Source organism: Rhinoraja longicauda, chromosome 1, assembly GCF_053455715.1.
Source record: "Rhinoraja longicauda isolate Sanriku21f chromosome 1, sRhiLon1.1, whole genome shotgun sequence".
NCBI lineage: Eukaryota > Metazoa > Chordata > Chondrichthyes > Rajiformes > Arhynchobatidae > Rhinoraja > Rhinoraja longicauda.
Genome location: NC_135953.1, coordinates 42,938,682 through 42,959,513, shown reverse-complemented (window position 1 = coordinate 42,959,513; position 20,832 = coordinate 42,938,682). Strand labels below are relative to the sequence as shown.

Genomic DNA, 20,832 nt, shown 5'->3' with positions numbered 1-20,832 from the left:
GGGTCTCTTTCCAGTCAACTTTGGACGGCTCCTCCCTCATGCCTCCATAGTCCCCTTTGTTCAACTGTAATACTGACACTTCTGATTTTCCCTTCTCCCTCTCAAATTGTAGATGAAAACTTATCATGTTATGGTACCTTGAGTTCCCTTATCAAATCCGGTTCATTACACACTAAATCCCAAATTGCCTTCTCCCTGGTAAGCTCCAGTACAAGCTGCTCTAAGAATCCATCTCGGAGGCACTCCACAAACTCCCTTTCGTGGGGTCCAGTACCAACCTGATTTTTCCAGTCTACCTGCATGTTGAAATCTCCCATAACCACCGTAGCTTACCTTTGCGTGATGCCAATTTTAACTCTTGATTCAACTTGCACCCTACATCCAGGCTACTGTTTGGGGGCCTGTAGATAACTCCCATTAGGGTCTTTTTAACCGTACAATTCCTCAGTTCTATCCATACTGACTCTATGTCACCCCTTGCAACGGACTGAATTTCATTACTTACCAACAGAGCAACCCAGCCCACCTGTCTATCTTTTCGATAGGACGTATACCCCTGAATATTCAGTTCCCATCCTTGGTCCTCTTGCAGCCATGCCTCTGTAATTCCCACATCATACTTGCCAATATCTAACTGAGCCTCAAGATCATCCACTTTATTTTTTATACTTTGCACATTCAAATACAACACTTTAACTTTGGTATTCACCTCCCCTCTCACACTATTGGCCCTGACCGTACTCTTATCCCATCCCATTAATTCAGGAGTCTTTAGCAACTTTTCCTGTACTCACTTCCCCTTTAACTCCATCTTTATACTCCCAATTTGTCAACCCCTCCCAGACTAACAATGGGTCTGCCAGGGCAGTCCTGTGTGTGAATTTTGGGAAGCATAATTATAATTCTCTCTTCCATTTGGGTTATTGCTAGTACACAGAAATGCATCTCCTAAAATTGACTCCAATGTCACACTAGAGTTTTAGCCTTATCTAAATATTATAAAATGTTCACTGTTGCACTTGGTAATCTTACACTGGGCAATCAACTCTCCTTTCCTTCTGACCATTTAAATGAGCTTCTCTTTTTATCTTTTGCGTGTTGGGAGTCAAAAGTGAATTGTTGGGGAAATAATGGTGATACAAATATTTAAGTGAGAAAATAAATTGAATGGTTGTAGCTAATAGGCTGGGAAAAGGTTAACTGACTTGTGTTGGGAAGTAATGAATTGGTACCCCCGGGTTAATCAGTCTGAAGGGTCCTGACCGGAAATGTTATCTATCCATGTTCTCGAGAGATGCTGCCTGACCTGCTGAATTACTCCAGCATTTTCTTTTTTTGTAAACCAGCATCTGCAGTTCCTTGTCTATTCAATAATTACTAATTTGTTTTGGGAAATAAAAACAAGTGTAACCTGCAAATGGTAATTAAACTGTTAAAAAAAATTGCAGGCAGAAAGTGCTAGTATAACTCAGCTGGTCAATCAGCATCTTGCAGGACTTGAATATGTGACATTTTGGGTCGGGAGCCTTCAAACTTATTTTAGAAGGGGGGGGGAGTTGGAAGAGAGGTGGAGGTAGGAGAAAGCGAAGGAAGTAATGCATTTGATTGGCAGATGGGGTGGTCAAAGGCTTGAGATAAGGAAAGAAGCCAGAGGAAAGGAACTTGGGGAAAGGGGTAGGTAGGGATAGTCAGGTGGTTACTCTAGTTTGTGTGGCTTCACCCGACAAGGAGGCGACTCCCAGGACAGAGGTAGGTATGGTACAGGGAAGAGGAGTTAAAGATTAGCAAACAGGAGATCCAGCAGGCCTTGGCAGAGTGCTAAAGTATTCGGCAAAATAGTTGCTTAGTTTATGCTTGGTCTCGCCAATGTAACGGAGGCCATATTGTGAACCTCTGTCTTGCATGGACGGGCTGCCAGGGTCCCTGGATGGAGGTGGTACAGGAGAAAGTACCCTGGGTGGTGGTGGTTTCGGTTGGAGGGGATGAGTAGATGTGACTGGTGGTGGGATCCAGCAACACCCCCACCCCCCCAAACATTCTTCCCTTTCTCCCTCCCTCTGTGGTCCATCTGGATGCACCGACAAGCTTGCCCGCCAGGCCTGTCCAGGCTGAAGGAGTCTCGCGGTCAATGACCGTGAGGGGGGGAGAAGAAACCCGGCGTGGGGGGACTGCTGTGAAGAACAATGGGGTGGGGGCACTCTAGTTTAGAATCTCCCACCCAGCGGATAAGTCTGTGTTCATTTGTTCCGGTGAAGGCACTGTGCACATGGCAGCAAGCCAACAATCACTTGTCTTTCTTTTCACTTTTAATTTCAATTTTTTGTGTACCTTGTGTGTTGTGATTGTCGGCAGACCAATTTCTCTCCGGGGATGAATAAAGTTTTATCGTGTCGTACAATGATTTTACCTAACTAAATTTACTTATTTGCAAATGCACATTTTAAATCCATGAAATAGGATGGAAATTGAAATGCATTGACATATTTAGGCACAGAATATCTTTATTTTACAGATACCTTAATTCCAAAAGTTCAATTACAACTAAGACTTTACGAACATCAAGTAAAAATGCATAGTGCAGCTTATGTACAGCATAACTCCTCAGCATTACTCAAAGATAACATTTGTACAATTCAATTAATATACTAGGCAGATACAATTCCAGAAAAAACAAATATACGTTTTATTGCATCAAAGCCCATTTGATGCACTGCATTCATTGCATGTTTCAAATATTACTTGAATCTTTACACTTTAAACATGTATTACACTCATTAATATTAATCTAAAAAATCTGACTAAATTGAATAATAGAACAAAAAACCTCCACTATTGTAAATTAAATCACTTATTATACTTGAACAATTTTATTCACATCCATAAAGTGCAAAGCCTTACATCATTGTAACAGCAGCATCAAAGATGTGCCTCAAACTTGAATCAAACATTAATCTTGGGAAGTATCATTTATACAAAGTAGGCAATTGTTACACTAGATTTTAGATTACTTTAGAAAAATATTTGATTATACTCAACAAAACTGGAAATTTTGAAATATACTGGGCTGCTTTAACTATCCAGTTGCTGTAACACAAATTTATTCTACTTTGAGACCTTCAGTGGGAAAAAAAGTGTTTCATTGCAAAATCAGCCTGTTAAGTATTCAGTTATTAATATTACTGGAGTAAAAAAAAAACTTTTGAGGTTGGAGATAATATGGCACCTATGTTGTTACAACTGAGAACTTGTTTAGTCACATACCCGTAGCATTGACTAATGAAACTAAGGAAATTCCAGTGATTTTTAAAAAACTATACATTACATTTTAAACTAAAGAAATTGCAACTAAAATTAAGCACGTGCTTCTAAGCACTCCATATCTATATAAATTAGCAGCTTGAAATGAGAAAGCACCAAAAGCAGAATTTAATGTGAATGTATTAACTATGCATGTGCTAATATTTCCACGGAAAACTTTCAAGGCTAATGGTACTAAAATATTCAAATTCTATTTAAATACTTGAAATGACCCCATGGAGTATAATTGTTCAGGTTTGCAGATTGAGATGTCACAGCAGGGAAAAGGACTGTCAGAAATCTTAGTGACCAGCTTGATGGCATCAAGATTCTCCTTCAGTTTATTTGACATATTATAAAGAATCAATGAGAGAATGAATTGCAAAATAACATCTCCCAATTTGCCTTTAACAAGTTGTGATAATGACTTGACAAAATCATTTAAGATTCTGAAAGGATCAGTTAGGCAAACACAAATCATTTCCTGAGCCCAATACTTTATAACAAGATTGAATGATTAATTGAAAGAAATTTAAAATGAAGATCCTGGGTTAATTCTTTCCCAAGGCTCTGGAATGGTTATTCAGAAACAAACAGGTTACCCAACTGCAATTACACGACAACTCCAATTTATCCCTGCCTGTCTTTGCACCTTCCATTCTTTCCAAACCAAAGCTCATTCAGATCATATTTGTTTTCAAATTCCCTGTGATCTTCTCCACTCCTATAATCATCTAATTTACCTACATTTGGTTTCTTGTTCATTTTACTCACTCTGCTACTTGCAAGAATACTGTTAAATACTAACACCCTAATCTTCAGAGTTCCCTCTCTGATTTTCCTCATTTTGCAAACTTAGTTGCTTAATAGCCTTTGGTCTCTTCTTCAGTATCTCAATGCTGCATGTCACAATTTGTTTAATAATGCTCATGAAGTGCATCGGGATAACTTGCTACATTAAAAGCGCTTACAAATGTTCATTGTTCTTGGATGAATGAAACAATAAAGAAATATATGGAAGCAAAATCCAAATTATTCAATGTAAAATATGTATTTTAAGGAAGATTTGTTTGGATGAATTGAAACGGAGAGGAATTTTGAATAGTTTAAAAATAAGGCATTAGATGTCAGTGGTCTCTATCACACAAATTTCCTAGATGTTTATTAGTAGTTTAATACGACTACTTAATTCACCATTTCCACAACCAATGAAAGCCACAGCTATGGAATGTGTCTTACCAACAATGCATCACTGGCAAATTTTTAACCCAATTTAATACATATTACAGTTTATTGTATAAAAATAAGGATAGTGATGTACAAATTGATGTAAAAAAAATCCTTTGACCATTTATTAATGCTTTTTTTTTTTAAAGCAATTGTTGCCTGATAACGGTTAAAGAAATTTAGTAATGCAATTTTAGTTCATTCTTTTTTCTGAAGATATCCTTAAAATGGCTTACAGTATTCTTAATCTTGTTGCGAGATCCTCCTTTGGCAAAATAGCTAGCGGATAATATCTAGATAATGTGTGTTAGGGTAAAGGAAATTAATAAGTATAGTTAGTAATTTGTTCCCATCCCAAAGACAATAGTTTGGATTTTTGATGAACAATTTTGCCTGTGAAATCTCCTCTTGATAGTCTGCATACTGCTTACTCAATGACATTGTTTCAAGTACATTTAGGGCCTGAAAAACAAATGGAAACATTTTGTATTGCAGTTTTCAGTACAGAATAATAGTCCATTCACTTTGGTTTAATAATAGCATTCACACCTGAGGCCAGAAGCAGAATTTAAGTTCTACATAGAAACAATAGGGCATAACTTAGGGTATACTGATATAATATAAGAAAACAAAAACTGCAGATGATGGTTTAAATCGAAGGTAGACACAAAATAATGGAATAACTCAGCGGGTCAGACAGCATCGCAGGAGAGAAGGAATGTGTGATGTTTTGGGTTGAGACCCTTCTTCAGACTGATGCCGGGAGGGGGCAGGACAAAGATAGGATGTAGACGGAGACAGGAAGACTAGTAGGAGAACTAGGGAGGGGATAGAGAGGGGAAGCAGGGACTACCTGAAGTGGGAGAAGTCAATGTTCAAACCGCTGGGGTGTAAACTCCCCAAGCGAAATATGAGGTGCTGTTCCTCCAATTTGCGCTGTGACAATGGAGGAGGCCCAGGACAGAAAGGTCACATTGGGGATGGGAGGGGAGTTGATGTGCTGAGCCACCGAGATCAGGTTAGTTGAGACGGACTGAGCGGAAGTGTTCAGTGAAACGATCGCCGAGCCTGTGCTTGGTCTTGCCAATGTAGAGAAGTTGACATCTGGAACAGTGGATACAATAGATGAGTTTGGAGGACATGCAGGTGAATCTCTGCCTCACCTGGAAAGACTGTTTGGGTCCTTGGATGGAGTCGAGGGGGGAGGTAAAGGGACAGGTGTTGCATCTCCTGTGGTTGTTGGGCAAAGTACCTGGGGAGGGGGCGGTTTGGGTGGGAAGAGATGAGTGGACCAAAGAGTTTCGGAGGGAACGGTCTCTGTGGAAAACAGAAAGGGATGGAGATGGGAAGATATAATTTAGATGAGATATTAACTAAGACCTAAATGGCATGAGTTGTTCTTTCTTGTGAGAAGTTTCCAAAGGCACAATTTTACAGGTGCATACATCATGAGGTGAAGGTAAAATATTTGAGGTCATGGAATTCAGAGTGCATACTCCTTATCAAGTACATACTTTGAATTAAATTAACCAGTTTATGCAGAAGATTACATCTTTAGGACAATGCCACTTTTCCTGTCATCCAATTATATTAAAGGGAGAATAGGTACCATTTGGCAGTACTATGAGCTAGCCATGAACCATATAACCATATAACAACTACAGCACGGAAACAGGCCCGTTCGGCCCTACCAGTCCACGCCGACCACTCTCTCTGACCTAGTCTCATCTACCTGCTCTCAGACCATAACCCTCTAATCCCCTCTTATCCATATACCTATCCAATTTACTCTTAAATAATAAAATCGAGCCTGCCTCCACCACTTCCACCGGAAGCCCATTCCATACAGCCACCACCCTCTGAGTAAAGAAGTTACCCCTCATGTTACCCCTAAACTTTTGTCCCTATACCTGAATTCTGAAGCTATGTCCCCTTGTTGGAATCTTCCCCACTCTCAAAGGGAAAAGCCTACCCACGTCAACTTTGTCCGTCCCTCTTAAAATTTTAAAAACCTCTATCAAGTCCCCCCTCAACCTTCTACGCTCCAAAGAATAAAGACCCAACCTGTTCAACCTCTCTCTGTAGCTTAAGTGCTGAAACCCAGGCAACATTCTAGTAAATCTCCTCTGTACCCTCTCCATTTTGTCGACATCCTTCCTATAATTTGGCGACCAGAACTGCACACCATACTCCAGATTCGGCCTCACCAATGCCCTGTACAATTTTAACATTACATCCCAACTTCTATATTCGATGCTCTGATTTATAAAGGCAAGCATACCAAACGCCTTCTTCACCACCCTATCCACATGAGATTCCACCTTCAGGGAACAATGCACAGTTATTCCCAGATCCCTCTGTTCCACTGCATTCCTCAATTCCCTATCATTTACCCTGTACGTCCTATTTTGATTTGTCCTACCAAAATGCAGCACCTCACACTTATCAGCATTAAACTCCATCTGCCATCTTTCAGCCCACCCTTCCAAAAGGCCCAAGTCTCTCTGTAGACTTTGGAACTCTACTTCATTATTAACTACACCACCTATCTTAGTATCATCTGCATATTTACTAATCCAATTTGCCACACCATCATCCAGATCATTAATGTAAATGACAAACAACAGTGGACCCAACACAGATCCTTGGGGTACTCCACTAGACACTGGCCTCCAACCTGACATACAATTGTCAACCATTACCCTCTGGTATCTCCCATTCAGTCATTGTTGAATCCATCTTGCAACCTCACTATTAATACCCAACCATTTAACCTTCTTAATCAACCTTCCATGTGGAACCTTGTCAAATGCCTTACTGAAGTCCATATAGACAACATCCACAGCCTTGCCCTTATCAATTTCCCTGGCAACCTCTTCAAAAAATTCAAGAAGATTAGACAAACATGACCTTCCAGGCACAAATCCAAGTTGACTGTTTCTAACCAGGCCTTGTTTATCCAAATAATTATATATATTGTCCCTAAGTATCTTTTCCATTAATTTTCCCACCACAGACGTCAAACTAACAGGTCTATAATTGCTAGGTTTACTTTTAGAACCTTTTTTAAACAAAGGCACAACATGCGCAATGCGCCAATCTTCCGGCACCATCCCCGTTTCTAATGATGTTTGAAATATTTCCGTCATAGCCCCTGCTATTTCTGCACTAACTTCCCTCAATGTCCTAGGGAATATCCTATCAGGACCTGGATATCCTATCCACTTTTATATTTTTCAAAAGTGTCCGTACCTCCTCTTCTTTAATCCTCATAATTTCCATCACTACTCTACTTGTTTCGCTTACCTCACATAATTCAATATCCTTCTCCTCGGTGAATACCGAAGAAAAGAAATTGTTTAATATCTCCCCCATTTCTTCCGGCTCAGCACATAGCTGTCCACTCTGACTCTCTAATGGACCAATTTTTTCCCTCGCTATCCTTTTGCTATTGACATATCTGTAGTTTTCAGTCAGAGAGTGGTGAAGGTGTGGAATTCTCTGCCTCAGAAGGCAGTGGAGGCCAGTTCGTTGGATGCTTTCAAGAGAGAGCTGGATAGAGCTCTTAAGGATAGCGGAGTGAGGGGGTATGGGGAGAAGGCAGGAACGGGGTACTGATTGAGAGTGATCAGCCATGATCACATTGAATGGCGGTGCTGGCTCGAAGGGCTGAATGGCCTACTCCTGCACCTATTGTCTATTGTCTAGAACCCCTTGGGGTTTACTTTTACATTACTTGCCAAAGCAGCCTCATATCTTTTTTTTGCTTTTCTAATTTCCTTCTTAAGATTCCTTTTACATTCTTTATATTCCTCAAGAACCTCATTTACTCCCTGCCGCTTATATTTATTGTATATCTCCCTCTTTTTACGAACCAAGTGTCCAATTTCCCTGGAAAACCACGGCTCTTTCAAATTATTATTCTTTCCTTTCCACCGAACAGGGACATAAAGACTCTGTACTCTCAAAATTTCACCTTTAAATATCCTCCATTTCTCTATTATATCCTTTTCATAAAACAAAAAGTTCCATTTCACTCCTTTTAAATCCTTTCTCATCTCCTCAAAATTAGCCTTTCTCCAATCCAAAATCTCAACCCTTGGTCCAGATTTGACCTTCTCCATAATTATATTGAAACTAATGGCATTGTGATCACTAGACCCAAAGTGCTCCTCAACACATACCTCCATCACCTGACCCGTCTCATTTCCCAACAGGAGGTCCAACACTGCCCCTTCTCTGGTAGGTACCTCTACGTATTGCTGCAAAAAACTATCCTGCACACATTTTACAAACTCCAAACCATCCAGTCCTTTAACAGAATGTGATTCCCAGTCTATGTACGGAAAATTGAAATCACCCACAATCACTACTCTGTGCTTACTACTAATATCTGCTATCTCCTTACATATTTGCTCTTCCAATTCTCGTTCCCTATTTGGCGGTCTATAATACACCCCTATAAGTGTTGCTAAACCGTTCTCATTTCTGAGTTCCACCCAAACAGCCTCTCTAATCGAGCCTTCTAGTCTGTCCTGCCAAAGCACTGCTGTGATATCCTCCCTGACAAGCAATGCAACACCCCCACCACTTGCCCCTCCGATTCTATCACATCTGAAACAATGAAATCCTGGAATATTTAATTGCCAATCGCAACCCTCCTGCAACCATGTTTCACTGATCGCCACAACATCATACTTCCAGATGTCAATCCAGGCTCTAAGCTCATCCACCTTTCTTACAATGCTCCTAGCATTAAAATATACACATTTAAGGGACCCATAATTTCTTATTCTCAGTTTATTTCTTTTCACTTCTTTCTCTCCTACATATTGGGTCTGAGTGTTTCCCTTTTCTGCCTCCTGCCTCACACACTGCCTATTAGCTATCTGTGTTTGAGTCCCTCCCCCCAACCGTACTAGTTTAAAGTCTCTGCAATTACCTTAGCAAATCTCCCCGCCGGGATATTGGTTCCTCTCAGGTTCAGATGCAACCCGTCCTTTTTGTACAGGTCATACTTCCCCCAGAAGAGGTCCCAATGATCCAGAAACTTGAATCCCTGCTCCCTGCACCAGTTCCTCAGCCACGTATTTATCCTCCACCTCACTCCATTCCTATTCTCACTATCGCGTGGCACAGGCAGTAAGCCTGAGATTATTGCTTTGGAAGTCCTTTTTTTTAACTCTCTTCCTAGCCCCCTAAATTCTCCTTTCAGGACCTCTTCCCTCATCCTACCTATATTGTTGGTACCTATATGTACCATGACCTCTGGCTCCTCTCCCTCCCCTTTCAGGATATCCTGGACACGCTCAGACACATCCCGGACACCGGCACCAGGGAGGCAAACCACCATTCGGGTCTCCCGACTGCGTCCACAGAATCGCCTATCTGACCCCCTCACTATAGAGTCCCCTATTACTATCGCTCTCCTCTTCCTTTCCCTACCCTTCTGAGCAACAGGGCCGGACTCCGTGCCAGAGGCCCGGGCACCGTCGCTGCCCCCAGGTAGGCTGTTCCCCCCAACAGTACTTAAACAGGAGTACTTATTTCCAAGAGGTACTCTCTAGTCCCTGCCTCTGCTCCTTGCCCCCCTAACCGTGACCCACTTGTCTACCTCCCGTGGTCTTGGAGTGACCACCTCTCTGTAACTCCTCTCTATAACCTCCTCACTCTCCCTGACCAGACGGAGGTCATCAATCTGCCGCTCCAGGTTCCTAATACGGTCCCTTAGGAGCCCCATCTCGTCGCACCTGGCGCAGATGTGGATGTCTGGAAGACTATGACTCCCAGATTCCCCACATCCGACACCCAGAACAATAAACTGCCCTGGCACTCATACTCCCCAAACAAAGCCCCGTGCTCGGTTACTAACCCTACCGCCCGGCCGCTGCTCCAACCGCCCACCCAAAAGAACTGAGTGATCTCCTGGGAGAGGCGAAAAACCGGATTAAAAACCCAGGCCAATTTGGGAAAAAAAATTCGGGAAATTCCTCTCCGATCCCAAGCTAGGCGATCGAAACTTGTCCGGGAGATCACACAGGTCTTACTCCTTACTATCCCCACACAATACTTCCCAAGCAACACAGCTTGGTGCTGCGGCTGCTGCTGCTGGCTGCTGGCTGCTGCTGATTGCTGCTCTTGCTGATGAAGGCATCACTTTGAAAGTATAACTGATATTTTAAGCACTTTAATTCTTTATACATGTTAATGTCTGTAGTTTCTGATTTCTGTTTTTTGCAACATATCTGTGTGAGGTTCATCTTTAATGCAATAGGGAATTCTACGAAAATTGTTCCAACTTAAACTGAAGTTGTGCATTTACTTAAGATTAGGAATCCTGGTAAAATGAAAGTTTATGTTGCCTACAATTATCAAAGGCAAAGGAAAGTGAAATTACTTGCTGTAGAAATTTGAGTATGTTACTACTTCAGCTTTCCTTACGTTGATTTCTGTCTTAATAAGTTTATGCACAAATTGTAGATAGACCATCTTTGAAACTGTGCCAGATTCTGGTCCCTGCAAATCAGGGGAGATATTCAAGTGCTGGAGGCAGTTCAGACAACACTGCCCTCTGGAGACTGACATATTCTAGGCGAGGTGCGAAGACAGAAGGAATTTGCAGGCTAGAAAGCAGAAAGTGATGAGGAAACCTGAAGGGATACAAGACAGGAAAGATAAATCTGATCCAGGCAAGGGAAATCATTCAAACAACCTAAAAACAAGAAACAAAGTGCTGGAGGAGCTCTAGCAACAGTAGTCTTTTCTGTTTCCTATTTAACTTTAGTTTGGTTTTAGAAATAAAAACACAAACTGTTCACCAACACGGACTTCTGAATAGTGTATGAGGCAAGAAACCCAACAGGTTTTGCAATTGAATGCAAGAATCTGAGTGGAGGAAGAAGATATATACCTGATCTCTAATTACATCACGATCTTCTGGGGGAAAAGAAACAATTTAAAAAAATTCTCAGTACCTGCTGTGCTTTGAGAGACAGTTGTAGTTCTGCGCCCGGCTTCAGTCGAATGCAGTTTTCTGAAGGAAGCTGAACTAGCAGGAATGCTGACATGCTTCGAGCTACCACACGAAACCTGTAGAAGTATGCAAATGGGAATTTGAGCATTTAAAAAAAGCCAGAGGAGGGAATTGAGGCTGGGACTATCCCATCGTTTAAGAAACAGTGAGACGGGTACATGGATATGACAGGTTTGGAGGGATGTAGCTGGGACATTGTTGGGCCGAAGAGCCTGTTTCCACACTGTATCACCCTATAACTCTATGAGTAGCTGGGAGTAATACGCTAACTCGTCTGAATCTTGGGGTTGAAGGAGTGTCGAAGCAGAGGGGTTAAGTTAGTAGACAAGCATTATAGTGACTGGAATATTAATCTGGAGACAATCAGATCCTAAATTCATGCAATTGAATAAATAAGTCTGGAAATAAAATTCAAGTATCAGTAACTGCGAGCATGAAACCAATGGATTGACATAGAAGCATTATGGTTCATTGATCTTCTTCAGGGTAGGAAATTTAATATTTTCATCTGGTCAGGCCATACTCCAGATCCACAAAAAAACATGATTCACTCACAAATTACATAAGCTGTTCAGGGGTAATTAGGAATAGGTACTAAATGCCATCCGAGCCAACAGGCTGGGAATAAATACTGTATAGCTGCAATGTTACACAAAAATCTATTCAAATATGTTTTCATAACTCTTAACATATTTATTAACTACTGATAACCCTCGATATAACAGACCATGGGGGGAGTGAGGGAGGGAATGGTGTCCATTATTGCAGTTTGTCCGCTATAACTGAGTAAGGGATTCACTCCAACCATCTAGTGGTCGGTCACTCCATGAGTTATTTTCAAATGCAAAATTATTTTTAATAGGTAAAAATGTATTTTTGTTATTGCAACCTAAAAATACTAAAGGCTGTTTGTTACTTTGTTTAATAGACTATCATTGCACGTGTTGACTGAAGCAATTGGTTGTCAATTTCTATGGCCTCCCACAATGTAACTAGCAGCCTGTGTTCTTAAAGAGACAGTGCTGTCTGATTGCTGTGGTGATGCTCCGTTCACTACAACTGAAATCCGTTATCTAGTCTGTAATAACCAGGGTAGGTTGTATATCATTTTTTGAAACCTGGTCCAATGAAATTTTTTGTGATCACTTTAGAAAGCATATGTACGAATTATCAGAGTATTAATATACAAAAGTATTACAGATGTTGGAAATCTGAAACAAATGTTTTGTAAATTTTAATAAAAATGCGCATAAACCATTTTGCCTCTGTCTCACAATTTACAAAAATATGGAAGAATGCATTTGTAAGCATAAAAATGAACAGCAATTTTGTTTATCTGTTTCTGTTGAAAATCATTTATAAACCACTGAAAAAAAACAATTAAGTACATTTTTGGTTAGATTTCACATAAAATGCCCCACCTGTTTGAGAGTGGAGATTTCCTTCCAAGACCAATTGCACCCAGAATTCCAGAAGAGAGCCTCTCCTCTGCCAGATGACTTTGTCTCACTTGCAATGCGTTTAGTATCCTCGTCAACAATTCCAATCTAGTTGCATCATTTTGCTCAAGCTGGATCAATGCCAACTGCATTAATTTATGCCACCATAGGAACAGTTTAACCTCATCATTTGCACTACTATTGGAAAGAAATTAGCAGCGTTAATATTCAACAGTGGTGAAAACTTCCCTTGAATATTTAGCAAATAATCAATTCCTAAAGACTAAAATAGTACAATTTTTTTTTAAATCACCACGTTCAGGGGAACTTGAGGTTCTGTTTTGTGAGCCCCACCTGTTGCGAATAGTTTTTTGCATGGGTTACTAAGAGGTTTGATGAAAGCGGGGCAGTAGACTTTGTCTATATGGACATTACTAAGATATTTGATGAGATCCCTAAAGTAAACTGATAAAGAAGGTTAAGGCACATGGGATCCTAGGCAAGCTGCCTAACTGGATCTAAAATTGCCTCCTATCATCAAGTCAATGTATGGTAGAGGAAGGAAGGTCTGTGGCCAATGATGTACTGTAGGAGATGCAGGGAACCACAGATGCTGGAATCTTGAGCAAAACACAAAGCGCTGAAGTATAACAGATTGAGTCATCTCCGCCATTCGATCATGGCTGATCTATTTTTCCCTCTCAATCCCATTCTCCTGCCTTTCCCTTGTAACTTTTGACACCCTTCCTTATCAGGAACCTATCAAATAACTCAGCTTGTCAGGCAGCATTCCCTCCACAGATGTTGCCTGACCCGCTGAATTACTCCAGCGTTTAGTGTGAAGTACTATCGGGGTTTATACTGGGACGTTTGTTCTTTGTGATTATATAGATCAGTTGAGTTTATACCATGTACCAAGGTATAGTGAAAAGCCTTTTGCTGCATGCTAACTAGTCAGCAGAAAGACAATACATGATTACAATCGATCCATTTACAGATCCAAGAGCATGCGAGTGCTGTCTTTCCATTATCTCCACAGATGCTCCCTGACCCGCTGAGTTACTCCAGCAATTTGTGTTCTACACATCTCCCTTACCCAAACTGGTGATCTTGCTGTTGTTTATATAATGTTCCTATACAGATGTTAAGATGTGTAATTGTACTTTTTCCCAAAACAGGTGCTACTCTTCATGCAACATTTCATGAAAAAAGAACACTCTCTATGGTGTCAGCCTATCAATCCAAAACTCTTCAAAAGATGTAACAACATTCTTTCAGTTTCACTTAATATACAGTATGTATCTTACCCAAGATATTATGAATAAATATTACCTAGGAAAGACTTGGTCTATCCACTTATTAAGTAGAACAAGCATTTTCATTTCATTGGATAGAGTCTGCTCCATGTTGAGATGCTGAAGAATGTACACATAAAGTGTCAGGTAGCTTTCTAAGTCTATACACTCTTTCAGAAATTCTTCTGCAGTTAATTCTGGCACTTGAAGAGATACTAAAATTGGTCCCCATCCAAAATATTGATCATGCCATGCACCTAAACAAAAACATAACACAAGTATAGTTATTGAAATCGTAGAAACAGTTAAAAGTCAATCCAGAAAAGAAAATTTCAGCACCAATCAACAAACTACCAAAAATAACAAATATTTGTTATCATCTGCAATCCTCCCTGCCCCCCATCCCCTACTATTTTTTTAGGTTTACATTGCCCAATCCCTCATTATTAATGATCTGCGAGAACCAGAAACTCAACGTTACATAAATATTGTGGTCAAAGTTGTGGACAAGAAGTCAGTTTATGTCCACTGCTGAAATACTCATTTTTTTCATCTATTACCAATGAGCACACTTGACTGTCACCAGCCACATCTTCAAATATTTTTGCCCTCCATTAACTGGTTGATGCAATCTGAACCATCTTCAAGAGGCACTATATATATATATTTATCAAAGATTTTTAATATCACCCTTGTGACTTTTGTGACCGAGAAGAAAGGTAGCAAACACCAGCAGGTTCCTCTCCAAGCAAACAGCACCCTGCAAATAAATCCTATTGTTCCATTGTTTGGTCAAAATCCTGTAACTATCTAATTGCACAATGGAAGCATCTCTTAACACATGATCTATAGCCGTTCAAAATGTTGGCATTCTCAATAGCAGTTCGGGATGAGTAGTAAATATGGTCTTACCAATAGTTGCCACATTTAAAAAAATAAAAGTCAAGATTACAGGTTGAATAAGAAATCCTGAACTCTTAACAGCTAGATAAAATATGAAGAAAATCCCAAATCAGTTCTCCACACCTGAACATGCTGCTTACCATCCTTGAAGTAAGCCATAATGCTGGCTTCAGTCATTTCTGCCATATGCTTGACAGATGCCACACTTTGACATACTGCAGTCAGTAGGGGTAATGCCAGATTATAGTGCACCTTAGTCTCGATCCAAGACCGCAAACTTATACGCAGTGATTCTGAGGATGTGACACTAATATTATTCAGCATCATCAATACTTCCATAAAAAGACTGGTGATTGCCATGTGTCGCAGCTGACTGTCCACTTCTACGGAAAGAATGAAAGGACAATTTAATTCAAGAAAAATACAAAAGGTTTAGAGTATTCAGCTGATTTGACTCAGTAATAGCTCCCTTATTCACATCAAGATGCGATGATAGTGTAAATATCCTATTGTTTTCATACTGTACACAAATATATAGTCAATAATGCAAAGCCTAATTAAAAAAAGGATAAATATAATAAATAACGTAAAACTACAATTTAATATTTAGACACTACCTTTCATCAAAACTGAAATACAATTTCCTTTCCCACAACAGACTTCCCAAGATTATTTTTAGAGTGCACTAACCTGGTGGATTAAAAAGAACAATATCATCCAATAACACTATCATCTCGTGTTCTAGTTGAGCATGGACTATCTGAGTATTTTGATCTAAAGTGACGAGGCACTGGACAACCTGGCAGACAAAAGCCTTGCATTTATGTGTGGCATCCTAAAGAAATAATTTAGATAACATCAGTGAATAGTATGTTCACGTTTTATGGTAATCATCAGCAGAAAGTAAAAAAATAAAAATCAAATATGCTTCTAATATCCAACTATAAATATTTTGTAACTTATGACATAATTGGTGTATTGTTCCAGATTTCTGATGGGAAAAAAAATGATTTTTCCCCCCTTCTGTTGCTTGATGTATTAATTGGCGAATTCTGCTTTAGCATTTGTTCAATGTGTAAGAATGGATTTAGGACTTTAAACTTTGCCCCTCGCATCTTAAGGCAACCCCCTCCAGTATTTGTTATTTCCATCCCGGGAAAAAGGTTCTGACTGTTTACCCTGTCTACGTCTCCCATAATTTTACATAATTCTCCGCATTCAACCTCCGCATTCTAGGGAAAACAACCCAAGTTTGTCCATGCTAACTGTCCCTGATTAACCCATTCTCTTCTACATGTGAGTAAATTATATTCCAAAGAATCCTCTCTAATAGCTTCCTTATCACTGACGTGAGGTTCACTGGCTCATAATTCCCTGGATTCTTGTTACTTCCCTACTTAAAAACAGGAACAACATTAGCAATTCTCTAGCCCTCTGGGATCTCGCCTGTGGCTAGAGAAGATGCAAAGATCTTCATCGAGGCTCCTGTAATCTCCTCTCTTGCCTGTCTCAATAACCTGGGATAGATCCCATCAGGCCCTGGGGGATTTATCCACCTTAATGCTCTTCATGAGTCCTCTCACTCCTTCTACAAAATCCTAAATTGCCCATGCATATTAGTATTTTCCACACTGATCTCATTGTCTCCCAAGGTATTTATTCACAAAATGCTGGAGTAACTGAGCAGGGCAGGCAGCATCTCAGGAGAGAAAGAATGGGTGACGTTTCGGGTCTCCAATGTCCTTCTTCCTGGTGAATACAGATGCAAAGTACTCCTTTAGTATCTCGCCCACATCCCCTGATACCAAGCACAAATTCCCTCCTTTATCCTTAAGCCCTACCTTCTCCTTGGTTACTCTCCTTTCTTATGTTTTTTAAAAAGCCGTAGTTTTCTGTAACTGACTCACCAAAGCCATTTAATGGTCCCTTTTGGCACTACTAATTGCTATGTTTGACTTCTTTCCTCCTTGCTTTATATTCCCCGTGGCCTGGTCCGATTTCACCTTCTTAAACCTTGCATATGCTTCCTTTTTCTTTATGACCAAATTTACACCTTATTGGCCATTCAAGGTTCCCTTACTTTGTCATCTTTATCCCTCCTCCTTACTGGAACATGCCGATTCTGAACTTTGATCAACTGGCTTTTAAACGACTCCCACATGTCAGGTGTAGACTTACCCAATAACAACTGCTCCCAATGTACTCTCCTGAGCTCCTGCCTAATAATGATGTAATTTACCTTACTCCAATTTAGTGCCTTCCCATAAAGTCCAGACCTATTCCTATTGAAGACAATCATAAAGTTTATGTAGTTGTGATTACTATTCCCAAAATACTCTTCAATGAAACTCCAGTTACCTAGCCAGGCTTGTTTCCCAACACAAGGTCCAGTATGTCCCCTTCTCAAGTTGGACTATCCCTCTACTGGCAGCCCTCTTGGATATGCTTCACAAATTCTGCCCCATCTAAACCTTTGGCACTGAGCAAGTCTCAGTCAATATTTGTAAAGTTAAAGTCATCCACTGGACAACCCTGTTGCTTTGGCTTTGGGGGCCTTTCGTATAATCCCAGTAGAGTGTTTCCACCTTTCTTATTTTTGAACTCTGCCCATATTGTTTCAGTGGACGAACTCTCCACTATGTCCTCTCTGAGTGCCACCATGATATTCACCCTGATTTGCAGATCAACTCCTCCACCTCTTTTCCCTCCCTCTCTATCATGTCTGAAACATCGAAACCCTGGAACGTTGAGCTGTCAGTCGTGTCCCTCTCGCAACCACAATGGCCACAACATCATTGTCTTCGAACTTCTTGCCTCTAAGTTCATCTCCCTTCCACACAATACTCCGTACATTGAAATAAACATACATGAGCCCATCAGCTTCACCATATTCCTCTCTCCCCGCCTATGATTTCATTGTTTTTGGTTTTCAACACTCAAACAAGTTTGTATTTATCAAAATGTACAAAAGGATGCAGGTTGTGTCTGATTTAAGAAAAGCTTTGATGTCACAACCGTACGATTTAATAAATTGACATGTTGATTTACAATGCTAGCTTTGTCAGTTAGTGAATAGTATGGAGAGACAAAAATAATGGTGTAGATATACTGGAAGACACAATTTAGGAAACAAAACATAAACTCAGCATGATTCATCGCTATGTCTACTCACATTGTGTATGTTCACGGTATCACTGAATCCTGCGACCACTTTTAAAAGCTTCAAGATTAATTCAGCAGATGGTTCTTTTAAAATGACAACAGAAGGTGAATAGTGGCTTTTAAAATAGCTCAGGACATTTTGGTATGATGCAATGTCCACAAAATGCCAAGGTAGTGCACTTGTTTGTCCAAGAAGGTTGTATAGTGGAGATTCCTGCAGAAATGAGCATTAGCGGTCAGGTCAGTGAAAGAAACCTAAGTTATGAGTATGAATAGAAAATATATACGGTTATTTAGCATTTTCACTAAAGATGCCTAAATGGAATAGTAAAAATTTCCCAATTCAGTACAAGAATCAACATAATCAACACCTGCACCATACTCCTAAGACTTTAACCTTTGATATGGCATAGATTTAAAAATCAACATAATAGCTTATAAATCTATGAAAGCAGACAGCAGATATATCCTGGAAGGGTAAACCGGAGGCCTCGACTACACTTTTGCAAACTCTGTTCTCATCATGCCAACTGGAAAATCTAAATTCAATGAATTAATTACAGAATCAAAGCAAGTATTAATAAAGATAACTGCAATGCCACATTATGACAAATTAAAACTGAATTGTAACCTCATGGCCAGCATATCCCTTACTTTACCATTATTAAGAAGGCACAGGACCAAAAATGACTGGAGCAGTCCCAGACATAGCTTAAAATAAGTCAACCTGGGGGAGCCACAACACAGAAAGAAATGCATACTAAACAATAGAAGATGTATCCACTTTGGTGGTAAGAACAGGAAGGCAGATTATTATCTGAATGGTGTCAAGTTAGGAAAAGGGGACGTACAACGAGGTCTGGGTGTCCTAGTGCATCAGTCACTGAAAGGAAGCATGCAGGTGCAGCAGGCAGTGAAGAAAACCAATGGAATGTTGGCCTTCATAACAAGAGGAGTTGAGTATAGGAGCAAAGAGGTCCTTCTGGAGTTGTACAGGGCCCTAGTGAGACCGCACCTGGAGTACTGTGTGCAGTTATGGTCTCCAAATTTGAGGAAGGATATTCTTGCTATTGAGGGCGTGCAGCATAGGTTCACTAGGTTAATTCCCGGAATGGCAGGACCGTCGTATGTTGAAAGGCTGGAGCGACTAGGCTTGTATACACTGGAATTTAGAAGGATGAGAGGGAATCTTATTGAAACATATAAGATTATTAAAGGATTGGACAAGTTAGAGGCAGGAAACATTTTCCCAATGTTGGGGGAGCCCAGTACCAGGGGCCACAGTTTAAGAATAAGGGGTAGGCCATTTAGAACAGAGATGAGGAAAAACTTTTTCAGTCAGAGAGTTGTAAATCTGTGGAATTCTCTGCCTCATGAGGCAGTGGATGCCAATTCTCTGGATGCTTTCAAGAGAGAGCTAGATAGAGCTCTTAAAGATAGCGGAGTCAGGGGGTATGGGGAGAAGGCAGGAACGGGGTACTGACTGTGAATGATCAGCCATGATCACATTGAATGGCCGTGCTGGCTTGAAGGGCCGAATGGTCTACTCCTGCACCTATTGTCTATTGAACAGTCATACAATCTCACAATAAATTCACATAATCGCCGACCAATGGACATCCAGCTCTTATCAACTCTAGCTTCTAACACTTGGCCCATAGCCTCTATGACAAATGGTTCGTGATCATATGGACATTCTTTAAACATTGCTTCCACCATTCTCTCAGGAACGCATTCTAGGTGCTCACCACTCTTTGAATGAAAAACTAATTCCTATGATCCCTCTACATCTCCTATCCTTTGGCCTAAATCTACCCGCTAGTTTTATTTACCTCTGCTATGGGGAAAGATTTCCAGCAGTCTATCCTATCTTACCCTGATAACTGTATACCTCCTATACACCATGATATAAAATCATGAGAGGAATAGATTGGGTAGATGCACAGAGTCTCTTACCCAGAATAGGTGAATTGAGGACTAGAGGACATTGGTTTAAGGTGAAGGGGAAAAGGAATCTGAGGGGTAAGTTTTTCACACAAAGGGTGGTGGGTGTAAGGAACAAACTGTCAGAGGATGTATTGGAGGCTAGGACTATCCCAACATTCAAGAAACAGTTAGACCAGTACATGGATAGGACAGGTTTGGAGAGATATAGAGCAAACGCAGGTAGGGGGGAGGGGGACTAGTATAGCTGGGACATGTTGGCCAGTGTGGGCAAGTTAGGCCGAAGGGCCTGTTTCCACCTTGTATCACTTTTTGACTCAAGGACTCCATCCTGGTTTGCTCAGTGATACTCATATCGCATGAATGAGTCATCACAAATGCACATTAATTTATTAAATAAAGGAAGAACAGATTTCTGTACAACTGTCATTCCAAAACAGCAAATATTCAGAATTTTGTTGTTGTCCAAATAAACATTTCACCAACAATTCAAGAATGTAGTTGTTTTATCCTTCCTTAATTAATTTAATTT

The 20,832-nt window shown here is 40.4% G+C and overlaps 1 protein-coding gene across 2 annotated transcripts in view; it reads right to left on the bottom strand.

The window, feature by feature from the left end:
* Nucleotides 1-2,500: 2,500 nt before the first annotated feature.
* Nucleotides 2,501-20,832, bottom strand: part of epg5 (ectopic P-granules autophagy protein 5 homolog (C. elegans)) — a 94,847-nt gene continuing 76,515 nt past the window's right edge. The window contains exons 38-44 of one of the 2 annotated variants that reach the window (XM_078396210.1): nt 18,367-18,570; nt 15,885-16,029; nt 15,335-15,577; nt 14,329-14,548; nt 12,979-13,194; nt 11,499-11,613; nt 2,501-4,986 (exon numbers count right to left, since the gene is read on the bottom strand). In XM_078396210.1, the coding sequence (XP_078252336.1) occupies nt 4,804-4,986; nt 11,499-11,613; nt 12,979-13,194; nt 14,329-14,548; nt 15,335-15,577; nt 15,885-16,029; nt 18,367-18,570 (1,326 nt within the window). In that variant the 3' untranslated portion in view covers nt 2,501-4,803. The remainder of the gene's footprint in view (nt 4,987-11,498; nt 11,614-12,978; nt 13,195-14,328; nt 14,549-15,334; nt 15,578-15,884; nt 16,030-18,366; nt 18,571-20,832) is intronic. The other variant, XM_078396221.1, reaches the window with a different exon arrangement.